This window comes from Balaenoptera ricei, chromosome 3 (genome assembly GCF_028023285.1).
Source record: "Balaenoptera ricei isolate mBalRic1 chromosome 3, mBalRic1.hap2, whole genome shotgun sequence".
Lineage (NCBI taxonomy): Eukaryota > Metazoa > Chordata > Mammalia > Artiodactyla > Balaenopteridae > Balaenoptera > Balaenoptera ricei.
Window position 1 is genome coordinate 39,108,326 of NC_082641.1, and position 22,779 is coordinate 39,131,104.

General features: G+C 34.7%; 1 protein-coding gene across 3 annotated transcripts in view; it reads left to right on the forward strand.

Annotated features, from left to right (window-relative positions):
• Positions 1-22,779, forward strand: part of PARP8 (poly(ADP-ribose) polymerase family member 8) — a 167,795-nt gene that overhangs the window by 87,109 nt on the left and 57,907 nt on the right. For all 3 annotated transcript variants that reach the window (XM_059916361.1, XM_059916359.1, XM_059916360.1), the window contains 7 exons: positions 671-708; positions 4,813-4,902; positions 5,471-5,541; positions 7,038-7,115; positions 8,711-8,805; positions 18,200-18,260; positions 18,697-18,787. In XM_059916361.1, coding sequence (XP_059772344.1) covers positions 671-708; positions 4,813-4,902; positions 5,471-5,541; positions 7,038-7,115; positions 8,711-8,805; positions 18,200-18,260; positions 18,697-18,787 — 524 coding nt within the window. The remainder of the gene's footprint in view (positions 1-670; positions 709-4,812; positions 4,903-5,470; positions 5,542-7,037; positions 7,116-8,710; positions 8,806-18,199; positions 18,261-18,696; positions 18,788-22,779) is intronic.

Sequence of the window (22,779 nt, forward strand, 5' to 3'; positions counted from 1 at the left end):
TAAGCAAAGTATGACAAATCCCCATATGTCATATGAGATAGGTACATAGAGACAGTGGAGTTACTGAAAAAGGAGTTGTTAAAAATGATTTTTGAAACCACTCAATCCTTCTGAGACCAGGAGGTATTTTATTTATTGTATATAGTAATGATGAAAGATTGGCTGATGAATAGCTGTTAGTTACACTGTCATACTTTTGTTAATTCTTTGAAGAAAAGGAAGTGTTTCAAAAGCACAGCATATTGTGAGGAAGCAATGTTAAAAATAAATGTTTAAATTTATAAATGTTTAAATTCTTGAGTGCCGTACTAAACAGGAGAAATACTTCATTTTTGGTAAGAAAAGATGATTTGATAAAACCTGAGCAAACAATGCACATGATCATAAATAACTGAATGTTAGACGTTGCTGAGATAAAAGGCCTAGCTATACTAAAAAAAGTATCACAAAAGGTATATCTTACTATGTCCTATATCTTAAAAATCTGTAAGTTTCCTGTGTCAAATATCAAAGACGTTTTCTAATCCATTTTGGTATCTATACTTATATCTATATAAAGTAATGGGTAACACGGGGTTGGTGTTTATTGTGTAAAAGCATGTTTGCCCTAGCAGTAACTTGAGCCTTTCTTTTCTCTCTCTCTCTTTTTTTTTTCTCCCTGTTTTGACAGTGTGTCCTATTCAGTACATGTATCTGAAGATTACCCAGGTATGTTTTTCTTTTTCTTTTTATTACAAATATTCATGCCATGATTCTTTGAATATTTTATTCTTCTGGAGATGTAAAATGTATATAAATATATCTAGGGGTGAAGGGTTGGCAGGGGAAGACTTAAAGATATAAAAGAATTCTGTTGATTGCCTGTGAGTTACATGTCTCACCCTGAGACACAGTACAGAATCAAAATAGTTTTCCCATGAAACCAGTTTCCTTGAGTCCATATGATAGCTTCATCCTGTATATTTACCTCATTACAATTAAAATAAAGATTCTCTAAAGTGGTTTAGTTGTTGGCTTTGGAACATTATTTAGCTTTTCATACTCTAAAAATAATGGGTAGGAGTAACAGCTAAAATAATAGCTAAACATATTAGTAATATTTGAAAATAATAGGCCTTTTTTTTTTTTTTTTTAGATTTATTTTATTTATTTATTTTTGGCTGTGTTGGGTCTTCGTTGCTGCACACGGGCTTTCTCTAGTTGCGGCGAGCGGGGGCTACTCTTCGTTGCAGTGCGTGGGCTTCTCATTGCAGTGGCTTCTCTCATTGTGGAGCACGGGCTCTAGGCACGTGGGCTTCAGTAGTTGTGGCACGCGGGCTCAGTAGTTGTGGCTCACGGGCTCTAGAGCACAGGCTCAGTAGTTGTGGCACACGAGCTTAGTTGCTCCATGGCACGTGGGATCCTCCCAGACCAGGGCTCGAACCCGTGTCCCCTGCATTGGCAGGCGGATTCTCAACCACTGCGCCACCGGGGAAGCCCCAATAGGCCTTTCTTAATTTCTCTAAATTTATACATAATTGAACACATCTCACAACAACTCTCTGAGGTTGTTACTATAATCCTCATTTTACAGATGAACGATGACACTACTAGTACGAGGAAGAACTGCAATTTGAACCCAATAGTCCAGAGCCCATGGACCATACCGCTAGACTGTACTAGGCTTCTTGCATATGCACAGCTGTCCTCACTGTGTGTCCTGAAGTAGATCACTAGATCCACACACACTTGTCCATAGAAAACTGAATGTAAGGTCACTACAGATCTGATTTTCTATAGATCAAACCAGTATCTTTCTTCTAGGCCATGTTCAGTCTTACTTTCTTCACTGTAATCTCACCAGAGCCCAGGATGTGTATGCCAACATTTAAGTCATGATAATTTGGACTTTATCTTCAGTATTTTTCTCACTAATGATGTCTGTAATTTTATCTTGAGTAGAGCATGAGCACTGTAGACTTAGTGTAGATCAAATATGACTTGATTAGTTTACCCCAAAGAAAAAAGTATAATGCAAGAATCTATTTTTTATCATATTCTGTGGCAAAGATTAGCAAATTTTAACTGCCTATGTTTCATATATATTTTTTTTACTCCAGCATTCTTACTTAATAAAATCTGATGGTTACCAACCTAACTGTTCTGATCTGTCAGGGTCATAAATTGAAATCATAATTCCAATTCCTATTCAAATCTAGCCATTTTATTCACTTACTATGCATGATTGGGATCATAATTTTCTGTATAAAATGAGTAGATTGCTATAAGTAACTTTGATTACATATACTTTGAGTATTTTTTTAAAAATAATTAGTTAATAATGTGGTATGAGGATATTGTAAAATATTTTTTTAGCCTTTAAGCTAAGTATTTCCAGTGGCAATTTGCATTATGCATTTAACCTTTTTGTAAGATCAAATGTTACATTTTAAAATAATTTTCACATATCATAAGTTCCCTTACAGTTGTTTTGCTATGATCTCCATATGTTTTAAACATAGCATTCTATAAAACTATTGTGCAATTTTACAAGGAGAGTTATTCGTTATTAAAAATATGCCTATTTTTAATAGTAGTATAAAAAGTATTCTAGGCAGATATTATTGGAAGAACCAAGACATGAAATGTATAAAGAAAAAAATTTTCTTAGCTGGTTTTGCAATCAGCCCTCTCCCTTATTACGATATAGTATGTTTTTGATGCTGAATGTTTGCTTAAGTATGTTAGGAAAATAAAAGCCCCACTATTTATTGTAAATATTATGATTATTATGCTTCTCATCTGAGGCAGCTCCTAGAGATGTCAGCCAAGAGAGATGCAGGACATTTAAGTCAGGGTGATAGAAATAATGCCACAAATGAAAGCCCCCTGAAGACAGTAAGTGAATTATTCTGTAGCGCAAGAAATAATGGTAGATGCCTTTAATAAACCAAGTGAACCAAATGTTTAGCTCCCTCTTGTGGCCAAGAAGTATTACTCTGGTTTTTCTCGCCATACGGGAGCCCCACTGGAACTACAGTATACAAAAATTGAAATTAAAAAATAAAGTATTGGTTATCATTAGTGCTTTTTTTTTTTTTTTAATAAATTTATTTATTTATTTATTTAGTTTTGGCTGTGTTGGGTCTTCGTTTCTGTGCGAGGGCTTTCTCTAGTTGCGGCAAGCGGGGGCCACTCTTCATCGCGGTGCGCGGGCCTCTCACCATCGCGGCCTCTCTTGTTGCGGAGCACAGGCTCCAGACGCGCAGGCTCAGTAGTTGTGGCTCACGGGCCTAGTTGCTCCGCGGCACGTGGGATCCTCCCAGACCAGGGCTCGAACCCGTGTCCCCTGCATTGGCAGGCAGATTCTCAACCACTGCGCCACCAGGGAAGCCCCCCCATTTGATCCTTTAAATTGGGTTATTCATTTTCCTGTTTTCTTAAACAGAAAGTTCTAATTTATTTGCCTCTTGATGCTTTAGTAGAATCCTCCTCATTCCATGACGCTGAGATATTCCATGATAAGGAGTCCACTTACAGATTTTTCTGGATCTTCCCTTCTAGTTGGTGGTCAGCTATTGCTTCCATTGCTCTTTTTCTTCTCAAGTTTGCGTCAAGGAATCCATTGTTCATAGGGAAAACCTAACTATGCACAGTGAATCAGTAAGGCTCTGAATGAGGGTTTAAGAAGTTTAAAAATGGACTGAACCCTCGGAATGAGGGTTAAGAAATTTTAAAACTCTGTTTTAACAGAGCAGCTGTTGACCCTCACCTGAAGGTATGAGTTTACTGACAGAAGAGACCCCAGATAAGCAGTCAAAGGCTCACCTAATATGATGAGACAGTAATTAAAAAGTTATATTAAGTCTGTTTCTTAATCCGGGGTCTCACTTGGTAAACACAAAAATCCTCACACCCTCCTAGATGCTACTTGAAAAGGAAATAAGGCAAAATTTGTAATTAGAACAAATCAAAGTAATGGGGCAAACCTGTTTTGTTTCAAGTCTAATCCACCCCCATCTCCTCTCAGATTCCTGAATAACTTACAGCCTTGTGACTTTGAGAGTGTTTTGTGGCTACGTTGTGAATACATATCACTGTCATTTACTCACTACTCAAGGTCTAAAAACAGTACAGATGTTTCTTCGGCAATAAAGTAATGACTTAGCTGTCTATCAGTTAAAAATCATGTTCTCACTGTACTGACACAATATTATGAAAACTGGGCTCAAGATCTTTTATCATGTGTTCAGTAAATCATCTGAACACTCATTTCTCCTAGCAGAAATTGATACAGGCTTCTATTGTGGGTTAGGTATATTTTATACTTTTATTTTTTATATCTATTTTTACATTTTTTATACATCATTGATGAGTGTATTATAGGACCATTATTTAAAAATTGGTTAAATATTTGTTGAATAGCTGTGTCGCAGATGCCCTGTAATCATCAATGAGCAAAAAAAATAACAGTCGTGTGTCAATATTACCATATACTTGGTACTGATATTGGGAAGGATGCTCTTCACTGAGTTGCGGCAACCAGTTGCGTCCAAATGATCCATCACTGCATGGGATGTTAGAGATGTGTTTGGATAGTCTCTACCCAAAGTCCATATTTCTCTAGGAGATGCAAACATCTTTAAAGAAGCCATTTACAATTAATTCGCACATAAACCTGCAATTTACTTCATTTTTTTTCTGAGATTAATCAGAACAGTAGTGTGTGCCTTATGAGTGTTGGAAGTGATGTGGCTATACCTTAATTTTTTTTAATAAAGGTTGTACTTTTTCAAGTTACTATGCCTTTAGTTGTCTGTATTTCTTTTGCAGATAATACATATGTGTCAAGTTCAGAAAATGATGAAGATGTATTAGTTACTACAGAGCCAATTCCAGTAATTTTTCATCGAATAGCAACAGGTAATAGGAATACACTATTTTCTTAAATTCCAGGTTAATATTTTCTTGATTGTAGGTAGCTTTGTTTTTTGGTTTCTTTTAACCCATATAATATTTTTCCTTGGCATCTATAAATCTGGTTTTCCATACAGATTTTCTATTTAAAGGCATTAATTTGTTTTTCAGCAGTTTTTTAAATGCATAAATTAGTACATTTAAAAAGTCCCATTTAAATGCCTTATGCAGATATTTGCTTTTGTGAAAATATTTTCATTCATAATGATACTGCCAGACAAACTGAATATTTAAAAAACATACTGAAGGCAATGTAGATCCCATGAACTATATAGTGAGAGCTGAAGGAATTTGTACTGTGGCCACTTCAGTTTGAGCACATTTTTATGGGCAATGAAAAATCAGAATAGTTTGTATGTAATATAATTCTCCAACATAATATAATTTCAAATTATCCCTTAATTTCTCTTGCAAAGGAAAGAATCATCTATGGGGTGTTTTTATACTGAAACTTATGAATATTTGGTAAATAGTATACTGAAAACTAAAATGATTCTTTAATTATAACTTTCAGAATTAAGAAAGACAAATGACATTAACTGTTGCTTATCCATAAAATCCAAATTACAGAAGGAAAATGGGGAGGTATGTAAATTACATTTTATGTTTTATTATATTTCTTCAAACAGTATAGATATATTTGAAATTTACTGTGTATCTGTAGTTAATATCATCATTATTTAGGTTAAAATTGCATATAGTGAATGAAGTACACGCTCCTGGCTTAGGGACTTACATATGGGAAAGATGGTGGCCTAAAATTAGCTACCTTTAAAGTAATAGAAAGAACATCTGGTTTAAAATCTAAATAAAGTGCATACAAAACCTAACTTGTTCTCTGTGTTTTCATCAAATAATGTAGTTGATTGAAGAGCACTTACGTAACATATTTAGAATAACCGTATGTTATTCTAAACTGTATGTTTAGAATAACTGTATGTGGTATACATAGTTTTGACCAGACCCTTAAAATTTCATCTGTAAAAGATGATCTTTCTAGCTAAAGGAACACAGAACTTGGGTATAGTCTTATTATTTTTGGCCAGTGTTAAAACAACAACAACAAACTTATCCCCTTTCCTCACCTTCAAGAAATTTACTTCAATCTCTTAAGTAAATACTGGGACATAAAACAAACAAAATGAATGTGGTGGGACCCGACAATTCTTTGGTTTTAAAACTATGCACTGAATGCAACCCTGGCTTCCTCTCAGTGTTGTACCATTCATCCTGCTCTTCTTAGCCAAACTGAGAATCACTGATTTAGCATTATTGCTGCTAAAACCAAAAACTGTTTGTATTTTATAAAACCCAAATTCCCTTTTCTCGGTTTTTTGTTTGCCTTAGTAATTTGAAATTTGATCTAGAAATTTAGGGATAATTACAAAACATTGAATTAATAGATTCCTGTATCTAAAAGCAGCTACCTTTCTCTTAATTATTTTAACAAGGTCAGGGATAGGAATAGTTACTTTAGATGAATTTTTGTTGTTTGTACTTTAGACATATAACAGATATGGTTCAGTTAATTAGAAGCTCAAACTTCAAGTTCAAGCATATTTAATTAAATATTCTTTTGAAATCTGAAATCTAAAATAATTTCTCCAAAGTTCTCTTCATTATGTGATTTGTATTTATTTTCATAATTTGAGTTTTATATTATTAGATTCAAAGTGCCTTTTCTTTCATACCATTATGTGGAGTTGGCAGTGGAAGTGAGAACAGTCTGGGATAAATAACGCTGAGGAATTTTTTAATAAAAAAATTGAACGAGTGTGAGCTGCTCAGATGTTTTTATCAGAACAAACCCAAAATTGTAATTGATGAACATAGCTTTGTATATACATCAAATATTAAATTGTACAACTCAAGACCAGTGAAATGTACATAGAGCTTAATGCACCCACAAAATTGTCTCTTACTACCTTTTTGGTTTTGGTTTGTACTGCACCAAGAATTCTTTTATTTAAAATCCATGTGATACGCATAAGACCTACCTATTATGGCCATTTGTTACTTTCGTTTCAGAAGGAGGAAAACTAGTTTGACCATTAAAATTGTCTTCTTACTATTATTTTAAGGAGTCAAGACAAAATAGTACGGTGGAAGAAGACTCTGAAGGAGATAATGATTCTGAAGAATTTTATTATGGAGGACAGGTAAGCACACCAGCTCCTCCAAATAGCCACTCTCAAAGGTAGCAATAGCCATATGTGTTCTAGTGGAAATCTGTGCTTGTCATCTAAAAGACCTGTGTGTTGTTCAGGGTTCTGTAACTAACAAGGAAATTCCTATAATTTGTCTGTCGCTCATTTTCTATATATTTTCAGAAATTAAGGTTACTTTTGCAATTATTTGACTGTAATCATTTATTTACATTGAAGTTGTCTTAACTTCATTACAGATGTTTTGCAGACAGCATCTTATTATGCTTTTAACTTTTACATTTATTAAACATATTGTGCTCAGTCAATATTTTGAAACGGTGACACTAATAAAAGCATGAATTGTTAGTTTTATTTTATTTTTTAAAAACTTATTTATTTATTTATTTTTGGCTGTGTTGGGTCTCCGTTTCTGCGCAAGGGCTTTCTCTAGTTGCGGCAAGCGGGGGCCACTCTTCATCACGGTGTGCGGGCCTCTCACTATCGCGGCCTCTCTTGTTGCGGAGCACAGGCTCCAGACGCGCAGGCTCAGTAGTTGTGGCTCACGGGCCCAGTTGCTCCGCGGCATGTGGGATCTTCCCAGACCAGGGCTCGAACCCGTGTCCCCTGCAGTAGCAGACAGATTCTCAACCACTGCACCACCAGGGAAGCCCAAATTGTTAGTTTTAAATGGAAGGTGATTAACCTTTATAAAAACTGATGGGCCCTAATTATCGAGCATCTTCATTATTTGTATTCATTGTCTTCCTTTTCCTTCTATACTAAAGTGTTTGTTGAAAAATTGTTATGAAGAAACATCGTAATTTATATATATGAAAATGGCATAGCCACATATGCATATATATGAAAGAATTCATTATATTTTTCCAGAATAATGTTAAAATTTTAAACTGAGCATTTGATTTTAGGATATGGCTATATAAGGTGTCTTGTTCTGTTTCTGTAAACTTCTTAATCCAATATGCTTTGTAACTTGGATAGTTTAAGGGAAAGGTAATATGTTAAAGAGATGCTTTAAAGCCAGTTATTATTATGTAAAGAATGCAAGTCAATTTATTCATTCAGAATCAGAAATTAGTAATTTGTCAATCAAGTGTATGCAAGGCAGTAGACATATGGACGGACATAAGTAAAACTAGGTTTCCTTTCTCCAGGAATGACTTACTAGGAATGGGGTACTTTTCCTAATGATTCTTTAACCGATATAACACTCTAACATTCTGCAAAATAATTCTTCCTGTTTCGATTTTTGTTTACACTGCTAATTCTTACAGGGGGAAGTAAATGTTTTTTTTTCAGTCTAGAAGTTTTTCAGATTATCTGCCACTTCACTCCTTTTAACATTGGCATTGTCTTCGTATCAAAGTTGTCATATATTACTTTTTAAGCATAATAAATTATACTAGATGTATGTGAACCTAAGAACTTTAGTGAATATATTGCTGAACTGTCTATACTTTTTTCATGAAGGCGACCGAGAGAATGCCCATGGCAGAACTACAGGGTCACCTGTCCAAGCGATTGTTTGTATTTTGATTTTTTGGATTCTCTTTACCCTAAGTCATTTCTAAGTTATCCCTTTTCATCAGGTGAACTATGACGGGGAGCTGCACAAGCACCCCCAACTCGAAGCTGATTTGTCGGCAGTGAGAGAGATATATGGGCCACACGCAGTTTCTCTCAGGTAAATAAATACCTCTGGTGAATACAACTTAAAATTATTTGGAAAGTCATTGGAATTTTCTGTTGGAGTTAAGTGGAAATTTTCTTGGGCTTAATTATATTTGAAAGTACATGAGAGAGTCTATTATGTTTCTGCTTATACAAAATGGCATATTTATGGCTATGATTTTTTTGTGTGCACACATGGTTTAATAAGATCACATTGATTTCATTAAAAAAACTAGTTATTTTTGGAGAGTTAGTCTGATAAAATATCAGTCTTGAGTGGCATCATAATCAATTCCTGTAATAGATTTGGCCAGCTGAACCCATGTTGTTATCATAAATTAAGGACGTATTTGTGTGAACAATAAAAATAAATAATGCATAACCGCTGGTATCCAAGTCACATTGTGATATGTAATCTGGCCCCTAAAAAAAGAAAGGAAAAAAAGACATAAGCTTGTGCAATGTGTGTTTGAATGATAATTATTCTTTTTGTTGCAGTTACTTAATATATTATTTGGTGATAAATTTCCAGGGCATTTTCTTTTACTTTAATCATTCAGAAGACCCCCACCATCCCTATTTAGACTTTCTTTTCTCTCCTTAATTTAAGAAAAACCCTTTTCTGCCATCATACTTGTTTCCTTCCATGAGTCAGATCTGATTTTTCAGATTTTTGTTATCTTCCTAAAGTCTCCATGTCTTCCTATCTTCTCCAAGTCTCCAGACTCCTCTCACAGCCCGACCTCAGTTCCAGCCTCATCCACCCAAACCAGGATTGTTTCTGTTCTCGAAACATGCTATATTTCCCCTTGACTTTGTCCATTTGCCCAAGCAGTGCTTCCCTCTCAAACCCCATTGCTCTCTTTATTCAAGCCCCAGCCTAAAGGTCAGCTTTTCTTTGAGCCTTCCTTGAATCTCTGATGCAGATTGGTCATTCTGCCGTCTGCACTCCCATCACATTTGGCTCTTAATCTCACTTATTAGTCTCTTCACGTCTTGTCATTATGGGTTTACTTCTCCCCCTCTAGACTCTGAATTCTGTGAGTGCTGGGGCAGCACAGTTTTTTGTTATTTGCCTTTATTTTGTGTTGGTTTGGTTTTCAGTCCTGCTTGTACTCCAGTACTTAGCCTAGCGCAGGGCATATATGAAATATAAGCTGGGGGCTTCTTGACTGTTTTCAGTGGAACGTCTGTGAAAAATGTTCATATTATCTGGTTATATTCTTTTCAGTGAACATACGCAGATTTTGAGAGAGCAGATGAATACTTAAGGGAGTATAACACAGCTGTAATTTATAATTGCTAACTGTTTCATTTTACCTGCAGAAACTCACAACCACCTGTGGCCTAAATAAGCTGGGATTGTACACCCGGACCCTCTCCCTCCTGCTCATGGAGGGATATTAGGCTACAACTGAGTGAGAATGATTGGAATTATACTTGGAAAAACAAATCTTTGCAATTTCCAAAGTTTTAGCAAATTAGCTGTGATCATTTCACAATTGATCTATGCTCTGGCTCCAGGATAAGGAATATGGAGATTCAATAAGTATTATAGAATGAATAAATGAAGAAGGCAACAGAGACTATCAATAAATTGTCCAGGGATTCCCTGGCGGTCCAGTGGTTAAGACTCCGTGCTCTCACTGCCGAGAACCTGGGTTCGATCCCTGGTAGGGGAAGTAAGATCCCCCAAGCTGTGTGGCTCGGCCTAAATAAATAAATAAATTGTCCAAAACAATGACTAATCTTTTAACTTTAGTCAAACTTTGGTTGAAAGCTTAAAACTTTAATCGCAGTAGTTTAACCCTCTCCCCCACAAAAGGAAAACATCTGTGTATGATTAATTCAACACAACATAGAACTTAGCTGCTTTTCATTTGAAATATGTATTTTTGTTTAGAGAATCACTTCCACACATTGATTGCGTTTATAAAGTTTTTTTACATATATTTCCATGCTATCTAGGCCTCAATCATATCATATATATATTTGTATATACATATGACTATTTTTGTTTCTTCAGCAAGCATTTGATAATTTCTTATGATATCACTATCATAAGATAAATACTTATAATTTCTATTAGTATCTTCCATTATTAGTAAAATATTGATAATTTATGGACTGTTGAAATTAGATAAATATCTGGAATTTCATTCAAGTGAAGTATCTAAAGTCATAAATGGTTTCGATTATTTTCCCCTTGCCTCTTTCACTTACGAGTTTTGATCCCATTTAACTCTCAATGAACGTAAGCCATGTTCTTGCCTGCTCTAGATTTTCTCTAACTACAGAGGATGTTTCCAGAATAAATAACCTCCCAGAGGCCTCATGATATAAAGGGAAACCACAGCAGGACTAGTCTGATTTACTTAAAATAAATAAGAATGAATGTACTGTCTGGTCTCAAATACTGTGGCTTGGACACATGGGAGAAAGGAGTAGTTAGGCCTAAGATCTTGGAGTCACCTTCTTTGCAAAGTTTTAAGTCTGTTGAAAACAGACTGTTCTAATTAGCTGTTCTTTTACTTAATTGAGGTTTATAAGAACTTAATGGAGTTTGAAGAGCAAAAGTACCTCAATATGCATAATATGCTATTTGCTGTCATTTTTTTTAATGTGACATCTAATGAGAAAGGCAGCTAACCACATCTAAGTTCTCTTTAAGAGATGAAAATAACAGAGATTGCCTCAATTGAGGCAAAACTCTCTTTTAGTAGGTTGAGGGAGGCTATAGAAAAAGTGACCGATGATGAATTTATTACTTAAGTAGGGAATTTTAGCTCTACCTGGCCAAATCATTCAAAAGCAGCAGTCTGGCTGAGTTGAACCGTGCTTGGAAACATTGATGACCATTCTGATTGACAGGCTCTTGCTCAGGAAGTGAGTTAGGTCTCTGGGGAAGCATGGTTAGCCCCCCCCGATCAGTCTGCATGTGTCTCCTCTTGAATCATGCAACAAAATGAGGTTATTTTATGTTTTTATTATAAATTTACTCGTATAGTCATGTATTCATTTAAAAAATGATCAGTGCTATTGAAAACAATTTGAGATTAATATTTTTAGAAAGCAGGGAATTACAAATCACAAAATTCTTATTTGATTGGGAATGAAATGATTCTGATAATTTGCTGATGGTGTTTCAAACTTTTACCTCAAATAAAATATCCTTTGCTTTATGATCATCCATCATTCATTTAAAGAACTGAAGGCATCTGAGTAATATTCTAATCTTTTTATTGTGGCTAATCTTAAAGTAGGTTGGAAGATTGCAAGATCGTGACTATTCTGCATTTTGATCACTTTTTGTGGTTGGATGATTGTAATTTTGGAGTTGATGTTTTGGAGGACAGGGCATGCAGAGGATTTTTTTAAGGTTTGAGGAAGCTATACCACTATATTCAGGCCCACCATCCAAACATATATCTCATGGAAAAGAGAGAGAGAGAGAGAGAGGTTGAGAGAGAGAGAGAAAGAAAAGGAATGAAAAAGCCACATAAATCAGGGTGGACCACTTTAATTTCTCTGGATTTCCATTAGTAGTGGGCCAGTAGAACTACTTAACAAATCTCTGGTTCTCCTCTTCTGGCAGATGGCAGGATTGTATTACCCTACCTCTTTTTTTTTTTTTTTAATTAATTAATTTATTAATTTTTTCGCTGCGTTGGGTCTTCATTGATGTGCGTGGGCTTTTGCGGCGAGCGGGGGCTACTCTGCATTGCGGTGTGCGGGCTTCTCCTTGCAGTGGCTTCTTTTGTTGCGGAGCACGGGCTCTAGGTGCATGGGCTTTGGTAGTTGTGGCGCACAGGCTCAGTAGTTGTGGCTCACGGGCTCTAGAGCGCAAGCTCAGCAGCTGTGGCTTCGCACGGGCTTAGTTGCTCCGCAGCATGTGGGATCTTCCTGGAGCAGGGCTCGAACCCGTGTCCCCTGCATTGGCAGGCGGATTCTTAACCGCTGCACCACCAGGGAAGTCCCGTCCTTACCTCTTATAATATCAGCAGTGGACACACAACTAGTGTTGGCCAGTGAACTGTGAACCAAAGTGCTAGTGTGTGAGTTCCCACATCTTCAGTACTCCACCACTCTGGGCCCCTTGGCGACTACAATGAATAGCATTCTTTCTAGTCCTCTGATTTCATAGTAAGCAGGAAGTGTGAGTGAGATATAAATCCTTTTTTTGTGTGTTAAACCAGTGAGATTTTGAGGATGTTTGTTACTACAGCATAACTTAACCTACACTGAAGTATGTCATTCGTCAAAAGATCTTGCGTTGGATGTTTGTAATGTCCTTTGCAGCATACTGATTCTCCCGCTTCTGCCTCTGGAGCCTACGGAAAAGCAGTCTGAATTGAAAACCAGGGGAAGGTGATGGCAGGAGGCACACAGAAGAAAGAAACAAAGAGGAGACTATTTTTCAAAAACACTGGCATAAAATCTAGATGCAAGCTTCAGAATGTGAGATCCCAGACAGTCACCTCTACTTCCAATGCCTGTGCTTTCCTCAAGCAAAACCAAGGACTTTTAAACGGAGGGCAGAGTTGTAGCAAGTGTTTACACTGTACCTCTTATACACTGTTATTTTATATGGGTTTCCTTTCTTATCTGGATCTAATTTTTAAATTCTTCTTAGCCCCGTTGTCCTTTAGCGAAATTTATAGCTACCATGAATACAGTCTTGCAAATGCTTTAATCTGCCAAGACTTCTTCCCAACTACTGAGTTTGCATATTTCTTGGCCCATTCACAAACATCTCTCCCACACTGAGCATGAAACACACACTGAGTAGGCATGCAGAGATAGACACACAAGCTGTTGAGTTCCAGATGTCATAGGAAGGTGTATGTTTCTTCACAAAATATATTTCTTCTCAAAATGTAACTGACTAATTGTTGAAAGCAGAAATAACTAAATAGCAATAGAGGTTTATTTCCCAAGAACTTGTGATAGAGTTTCATGTATGTGTGTGTGTACGCATATAATTTCCTTGACAGTTGATAAGCGAAGGCTATCTATCTAAAATATATTTTTATAACCAGCACAGTCCTGCTAATTTTGATCAGATAGTATTATAAAACATCACAACAGTATAATAAATAAGCTGTGGTTTTATAGAGAAAGGAAGACCAACATAGATGGTCTAACATTTAATATATTGTAAGTATGTATGTGGTATCATTAATGAGGATGTTGTCTTGATTAGTTCCACTAAAAAACAGGAAATAAATTGCTAAGAATGCTAACACATAGTGCCCTCAAAAATGCATGTTCATAGAAAAATATATTTCACACATATGTTCTTAAATGAACTAGGTCACATGTAAGTAGTCCAAATCAGATGGCTGGATTTCAAGATATGTCAATTCAAAGACTAATAACTCAGATGCTGGAAAGAAATTTGTGGAGCAGTTCTTCTCAAACCCTCAGTCCCAGAGTGAAACAACTGCATCAGATCATTTCTGTGTAGTCTCCCTTCTCTTAAAAAAGTATTCAAGTTCAATTTGATGTGATCTTTTCATAGTGAATAAATATAGGCAGTGCACGGAATTGTTTTGAATTATTATAAACCCGATACAGCATTCAGTACATAATCAGATATCAAGATTCACAGTTCAAGTTGCATTCGTATTTCAAGCATTCGCCTTGATTCTGCATTTGCTAATCATGAGATCCAGAGCTACTGAAAGATACTCAGATACAGAAGCAATCCTGATGACTGGGCCGCTGCATCTGGACGGACTGTAATCACGCTTTGTAATCTCGCAGTAGGAAACGTGAAATTACTGGCATTGTATAAAAAGGGCATCACAAGGGAAACTGGTTTGCATATACACAGTGTTGTTGTGAGTTCTTTGAAGTGTGGCATAAAAACAAAAGTGTAACTATTTACAGATCTACACCTGCAGAATCCAGTTAATTGCAAACCTTTAATGCCTCTGCCTCCTTAAAATTCTGTATATATGCTCTGCTATGGTGAAGAAGAACACTTGTAACCCTTTAGTTACTTTTTTTTTCAAAGAAATTGATAGTATTGGGAACTGGGAAAATACTAACTTTTAACCAAAAAAAATGTTGAAAAAAATCATATAAAGAATACTTCAGAATTCACATATTAAAGGTTTTATAAGGAACGTATATCACATTCTGATCATAACGTTATGATAAATTCTTTTGAAATGATCTGGAAATCTATTTTTGAAGAAAACAGCTGTGGGTAAGGTTTGTGCTGACTTTTGTTATCTCTGATTCCTTTTTCTCTGCCTCTAAACATACCAAAGTCTTGCCATCATAAATAAATCCAAAATTATTCTCCCCTCTGAAATTGGCAAAGATGGGAGAAAAAAATGCCTGGTGATGATGAGGATGTGGAAAATGGTCACTGGGGGATCCTTGCTGGTGCGATTATAAGTTGTTTTAACCTTTTAAAATAGTAACTAAACAGTATATATTAAGACTCCCAAATATAGTTATACTATTTATTTTACTCAGTAATTCTAGAAATTATTCTCTGGGAAGACAGCTGCACATTGATTTTTATCCAGAGAGCTATTTATCAATATTTATAGTGTAAAAAAATTGAAAGCAACCTAATGTTGTATTACATAATTTTATTCATATAAATACAGACATTTAAATTTATGGTTTTGAAGAGTATTCCACAATATAAAAAAATACTCATTATAGAAAAAGTGAAAGAGCAGAACAAAAATCTTTGCATACCTTATTATCCTTAATAATAATCATGTGTATTACATGATATATTAATATATGAAAGAGACTGGAGTGAGGTATAAGCAAGAAGAATTGTTTCTGAGTGACTGTGTTACAAGTTATCTATTGTCCGTTTTTCTTTTTCTCACATTTTATATAATGAGTCTATATTACCATTGTAATCAGAAAAAGTAGATTTTTTTAGGAAATACATAACATTTTTTAATAAAATAAATTTTATCCACAACCTATAGTTAATATAAAAGTACTCTTTCTACTTTTTTGGTTTTCCTATTTCTATTTTATCTAAATAAAGTGTTTTAGTTTCCATAGTGTTTTGGTGATATGCTTGCTCAGTGAACAGTATATTTGGAACATTTCCCTCAGGATACTAAATGTTTTTATATCAATATTTATAATAATGGTAATTTAAAAAAATTATATCAATGTGCCATCGTTTAAGTATTTCCTTATTATTCAATATTCTTTTTTTTTCTAATTTCTACTCTTACATACATCCTTCTAGGTAAAAGTTTGCACGTATTTGTTATAATTTTCTTGGGAATGGTTGTTGTCAAGGCCTCTGTGCCTCACCAAAATGTCTTTTGCACATCATTAGTGATCTATCCTCATCATTGTATTTAATGGCTCTCTTTTAACATGCCTGGCTGTAGGTATTTGACTTCTTATATTATGAATAATTTGCTGGTGTTCAGGGTCAGCAAATTATGACCACTGGGCCATGGGGCCTGTTTTGAACAGCTCATGGTGTTTGCTTTTTTAAAGGGTTGTTAAAAAAAAAAAAAAAACCCAAAGAAAGAGAAATATGCAACAGAGACTCTATGTGGCCTGAAAAACCTAAAATATTTACTCTTTTGACCTTTATAGGAAAAGTTTTCTGAACCCTGAAGTAGAGGCATAAAAGAAATGGTTCTTGTGCTTGGTCCTTCTTCTTGTCTTAGTTTCTGTATAATTTCGTAACTAAGTTGGCATACTTTTGTATCTAAATTTGCATATATGTCTAAATTTGTAAAGGGTTATACAGGTTTTTATCCTTTATGAATAGCACAGATGTTTTGATGCAGGCAATTAAAGAATTCCTATGTGAATAATTTTATCCCTTTTCTTCTTTATGTAACCTTTAAAAATATGACCATGAAAAAACAAAAAGTAATTTCATAAATAGTGAAAATGTGCTCAGTGTTTTGATATATTTTTAAGGAGAGGATGGAGAAAGCATAGAGGCTGAGTTATTATTTTCTAACGTGCTGCATTTTTTTGGTCATTGATATCAAAAAGCAAAAGGACCCTCTAGATTCCTTTATTCGTCAAATTACATAAAGCCATTTAATCATTAAAAATGCCTTCTCTAAACCCTATAAAAGTGCCATAGTTTTGTACTCTGTTAGCATTATTTTCATATATCATACACAGAAATTTTCATTGAGTACTTACTATGTGCCAGATACTGTACTGTACAATTTTGAAGTTGAATATGAGTTCAACGCCTGGCTTCCCACTGACTTCTTATCTGCCCTTTGACAACTTGTTTCGCTTTCCTAAACCTCAGTTTCCTCATTTGCTAATGAGGATAATTATAGTATCCCTGTCAGAAGACTATGATGAGGACCTAATGAGATCATCCATTAATGTTTGACCTGGTTTCCAACACAAAGTGATAGTTTATTGAATATTGAATCGGCTAAGCACTTGCATAAGTAAATAGGATACGTGTATTCACATCCCAGCTCTGCTACAAAGTGATGACAGGTGAGTTACTTTATTACTCTGAGCCTCAGTTAATGGACATATAAATTGTATTTATATAAATATAAATGGTAGTAGTACCTATAGTGCACTATGATCGCATGTATGCAAAATCCTTAGAACGATTTCTGGCATGAAAGTGCTCAATAAATATTGGCCATTAACTTTTGTAATTTCTGTTATCTCTATAGTTTTCTCCTTCACTATGATTTGTATTTGTAACTTAAGAAATTTATTAAAATATCAAAAATAGGGATGTGTGTATGGAGAATACAAAAATTGCTGTTTTTATTATCTTTGTTAACTGTATGCTAGTTTGTGGCACTGTGTTGGCTGGAGAAAAGTTGGTCTCCATAATGTCTTTATGTGGAATATACTGTTGTTACTTGTTTTAATTTTGATACATCAGACCTTTAGAGCTGCCTGTCAAAAAATAGTGACATTTAAGTGGCAGAGCACCTGGACCAGTTTCAGAACCACCATCTAACGTGACAGGAAAATTTATGGGCACATTATTGTGGCAGTCACTTATCCCTCCACCCCTTCCTCGTGTCAGAAACTCCTTTCTTGCCCTTAGAGGCAGCTCTTCATCTTCAGAGACTACAGTGAAAAGTGAGTGGTCACATAAGAAGATTGTTTAATTTGTCACAGAGAACTGGGAATGTTTGAAACTATGAACCAAATAACTCTTGAATTTATGTATGCATTTGCCTGAACATGAAGATGGAAAGATATCTGTATGGTATAAAGAGGTCACATAAGACCACAATCCAACTAAATTGAGTTAGTTAATTCACGTCCACAGTCATTTCTGAGCTATCTGTGGAAATCAGAGATGAAAATTCATGATTAAATTTTAATTTAAAATAAGCTAGGACACCCTATCTTTTAAGGAAAATGAAAAAAATAATGTTAATCTTTGCTTTCAGGGAATATGGAGCCATTGATGATGTAGATATTGATCTGCATATTGATGTTAGCTTTCTTGATGTAAGTATCAGTTGAAGCAATATGATTGGTACATTTAAAAAACACACTTTTATTCTTGGAAGAAATTTAATTTTAGTTTCTCTTGTACATAATACTATAAGTAACATAATGACTTTGTTAAAGTGATTTATGAAGAAATGCTATGAGTTGTCAAAAAAGCAGAGATTTTATATACATGTATATTTTTTCCATCAGTTCTTGTAATATATTCTGAAACCTATGGGCTTGTAGTATATCATTATTTCTTAAGTTTTCACTTTAATTTTCAGATTTAGAAGGCAAAAGTTAAGAGTACTTTGGCTTTCTTTTCACAAGCGAATATGTTTTGAAATAACTTATAGGCCTTAATGATTTAAAATAAGTTTAAAAAATTTTATCTGGAAAAAAAATCAAGACTCTAAAAGATGACTAATTCATCTTTCAAATATTTGCACAGGAGGAGATTGCTGTGGCATGGGAAGTGATTCGAACAGAACCTATAATTGTCCGACTACACTGTTCACTTACACAGTATTTAAATGGCCCAGGTTAGTTTTATTTCTCTATTATTTTGAATGTTCATTAGTTGTGCATTGTGCATTAAGTAAAATGACTGTTCATTTGGTAATTCTGAGCATAAATGCAGCCATCTTCATAATGATACTTAAATATCCTTGCATCCTAACAGAGGTGCTTTATGACCAATATAACTATTGGAAGCAGAAACATATAACATTTAGTTTTATAGTTTTCAGAAGTTGACAAGTTGCTGTGAAACAAACATAATAAAACCTAAAAGAGAATTTTGCATATAATAGATTCTCAGTAAGTATACTTAGGGTTGCCCTTAAGTTTAATTATTTGTGTCTCTGAACCTGAGATTTAATTTTAATGTTTACTTATCTCACCTTTAATTACTGATGAATTTAGCCTAAGTGTAACATATTTCTGTTTTTGAAAATGGAGATCATAATAATATTTTTGATTTCCAATACCTGAAGGGATGATTTTGCTTTATCTCAAGGAATAGTTGTTTATAACACAGGACCCTGTTATAAATCTTGCTAAGACTTATTGGGTTTAAATGTTTTCTCTGCCTACTAACACACACTCTCTCTCTTTCTCTCTCTCTCACACACACACACACACACACACACACACACAACTGCATCTACTCATATTATTGCAGTTATCTACTGCTGCAGAACAAACCACTTCAAAACGAAGTGGCTTAAAACAACTTCTCTCTCACCATTCTTTGGGGCTCAACTGGGCAGCTCCTGCTTGGGGTCTCCCGTGCCTTTGCAGTCAGATGGTGGGTGGGGTTTATGTCATTAATGGCTCCACTAGGTTGGATGCTCAAGATGGTTGGACTTCAGATGGCTAGCAATTGATACAGGTGTCATTTCGGGACCACGCAGGGCTCAGCTGGGGCTATTAACTAGAGTGTCTCCTTACACACGGCTTCTTCGTGTGCTTTGGGCTTCTTGTAGTATGGTGGCAGGGATCTGAAAGCAAGTGTTCCAGGAGACAGGGTGTGCTAAAAGACTCAACGGCTCTTTCATTGTATTCTGTTGATCAAAATTGTCAATGAACCCACCCAGAATCAAGGGATCAGGACATAGACGGCACCTCTCGAAATTGTGGCCATTTTTAATCTGCTGTGCACACATTACCGTGGTCTCTGCACATTTTTCTTTAGGCATATCAGGGAACTTATATCTACTCTTAGTTTTCACATAAGAAGAATATTTGCCCTTTCAAGTTTATGAAATATATAGGAAAGTCTCTCATTTTGAAAATGTCTCTGTTGTCACCATTTTTAAATTTTTGGATAATGTATTCTACTTAAATAATCAACATACAGTAACACATAGTAACTGATGTGATTTAATGCTAGGCAAAGACAAATAGATGTTACATATCTTTATTTTGATTACTTCAAATATACAGAAATGTAATAAAGAAGAAAAATAATTCCTCATAATCCCTCTATCCTGAGAAACCTGTAAATCGCTTGGTGTTGTTTCTGTTTTCTGTGCACATGTGGTTTATTTTTATAAAGTTGACATCAAATTGTATAGATATCTGTGTGCTTTAATGTTATGTCATGAGCCTGTCCTCCAGTCGTTAAATATTCTAAAATGGAATGATTTGTAATATCTGCACAATATTCCAGCCTATAGGTGTATGTGTTCTTGCTGTTTTCCCACGTATTCTGCTGTATCGCTAATATTTTTCTTTCTTTAGTGATTTGAAATGTACTTATTCTATTTTATTCTGATGGTGGTTAAAAGCAAAAGAAGCCCTCATGTCTGGACTTTTTTTTAATTAATGGGGTTAGGAAGAAAATTGGGTCATTTAATCTCTACTCACCCCAGTTCCATCTGTGCCAGATGACTATGTGGCATGCTTTTATGTAATCTTACCACTGTTACTCATGTGTTTATGTAATCTTGAAATTTAGGCAGAGATTTTCCATTCACAGTATCTCTTTAAAGATTTGTCACATTTGCATGGTTTTATAAATATTTCAACAATTATATTTTAGTTCACGTTTAGATCATTTTATTGCTCAATACTATTTATTTAGTATCGCAATTCATCTGTAATTCGTTATTTTTCCATCTTTGTTAGTTGATTTACATATTTAATAGTTTGTTAACCAAAGAAACGTGAGGGTTATGCGTCATTGTTCATACCTAAGAATGAACTCTTTGTTTTGTGAACGAGACAAACTTGACCAACTATAAATTTATGGGCTCATAACAGTTCCCCCCAAAAAGGCAAAAGTGCTTTAAAAACTTCTGCTAGTCTGTGTCTGAAATGTTTAACTTTGTTCATTTGTAAGAAATCTATCTTGGTTTTGTTTATGTTTTGTTATGTGTACTTATCGAGGTATTTTTTTCTCTTTCTCCTTGATATTACTCTTTATATATTTGTTTTTGATTGGTATGCTTACCTTCTTTATCTGCTTGCCCCAATATATGTAGATTGGATCTAATTCCCATATCCTCCATGCTGTTTATCATTTCTCTTAGTCTTTCATCTGTCACCTCTGATTTTCCAAGTTTTTTTCATTTGTCTTCTACTCCATTGAGTGAATTTTTTTCATAATTTAGGCTTTGATATAATGTTCCCCTTCTATTTTTAATTTTACTACAATCTCTGCTGATACCATATTTTCCCCTCTTTATTATCAATTGCTTTCATTTTATTTATGCATCATTTTGAATTTTGTTCACAAAATCAATAATCGTCCAAGAATTATAATTTTGTTCCTATAGATGTGAGTTCTGTTTTCCTCAGAATTCAAGCAGTGTCGAAATGCACTTCTTTCAGAAATTAGTGTGATTTGTGTATAATTTCTTCCGATAAGAAGAGTAAAGACTCTTTATAATGAAAACAGGAAATACAGAGACAGTGTGGGGGAAAAAAAAAGGATAGTAAAGAAAGAGTATTCCAGGGACTTCCCTGGCCACCCAGTGGTTAAGACTCCGCGCTTCCAGTGCAGGGGGTGCGGGTTCGATCCCTGGTCGGGGAACTAAGATCCCACATGGTACGCGGCCAAAAAAATAAAAAATAAAAAAATATTAAAACTTCTTTAAAACAAAAAGAGAATTCCACATTTACTCATTTACTGTACTCTAGAGTTAGTTCTGATAAGAATTGAAGAAATACACCTCCTTATCCAATTTGAAGTTAAAAATAAAGATTATTTTTATTGTACATGGGGAAATATACTTTAAAAAGACAAGGTTGTTATGATTCTTATGGTACTATATATTTTTTCCAGAATTGCTGGTATATAAGTCTAGTTTATGATCTCAAGGACAGGCCTGCTTTTAGTTTAAAGTGATAAATAGCTGATGTTATTAAAAATGTTTGCCTGTGCAGATCATCTCATTATTGATACCTCTACGTTTACATGACCACAGTGTGGGACTAATTTTCACGTATCTTGAGCGACCCTCACTTATTGCCAACCTAAATTATGAGACAAGGAAAAATTGAACTTTTACCTTTTGTAAAACAGAAAATATTTTACTAGTATATCTTTCTCATTCTATTGCCCCCAAAACTGAATGCTGTGGGGAATTTGGTTGAGGTAAACTTTTAATTTTGGAAGAATAGACATTTCTATAATATTTATTACTTTTCCTATAAAGGAGCATTTATTTGTAGATTCTACTTTTAAATGTTGTACAGTTCTGTGTTTTTGGTTTTTGGTTTTGTTTTTGCCTTATATGACTGATTTTAGCTAAATTTATTCCTGAATATTTGTGTACTACTTACTTGTTTGCTTAATGGCACTTTTATATTCCAGTTTATTTTCTAACTGATTGCTTTGGCTATCAAAAATCTATTACCTTCCTTTTTTAAATTGTGGTAAACATAATATAAAATGTACCATTTTTAAGTGGACAGTTCAGTGGTATTAAATACTTTCACATTGTTGTGCAGCCATCACCACCATCCATCCCCATAGCACCATGTGTTCTTTTTTTTGTTTGTTTAACATCTTCATTGGAGTATAATT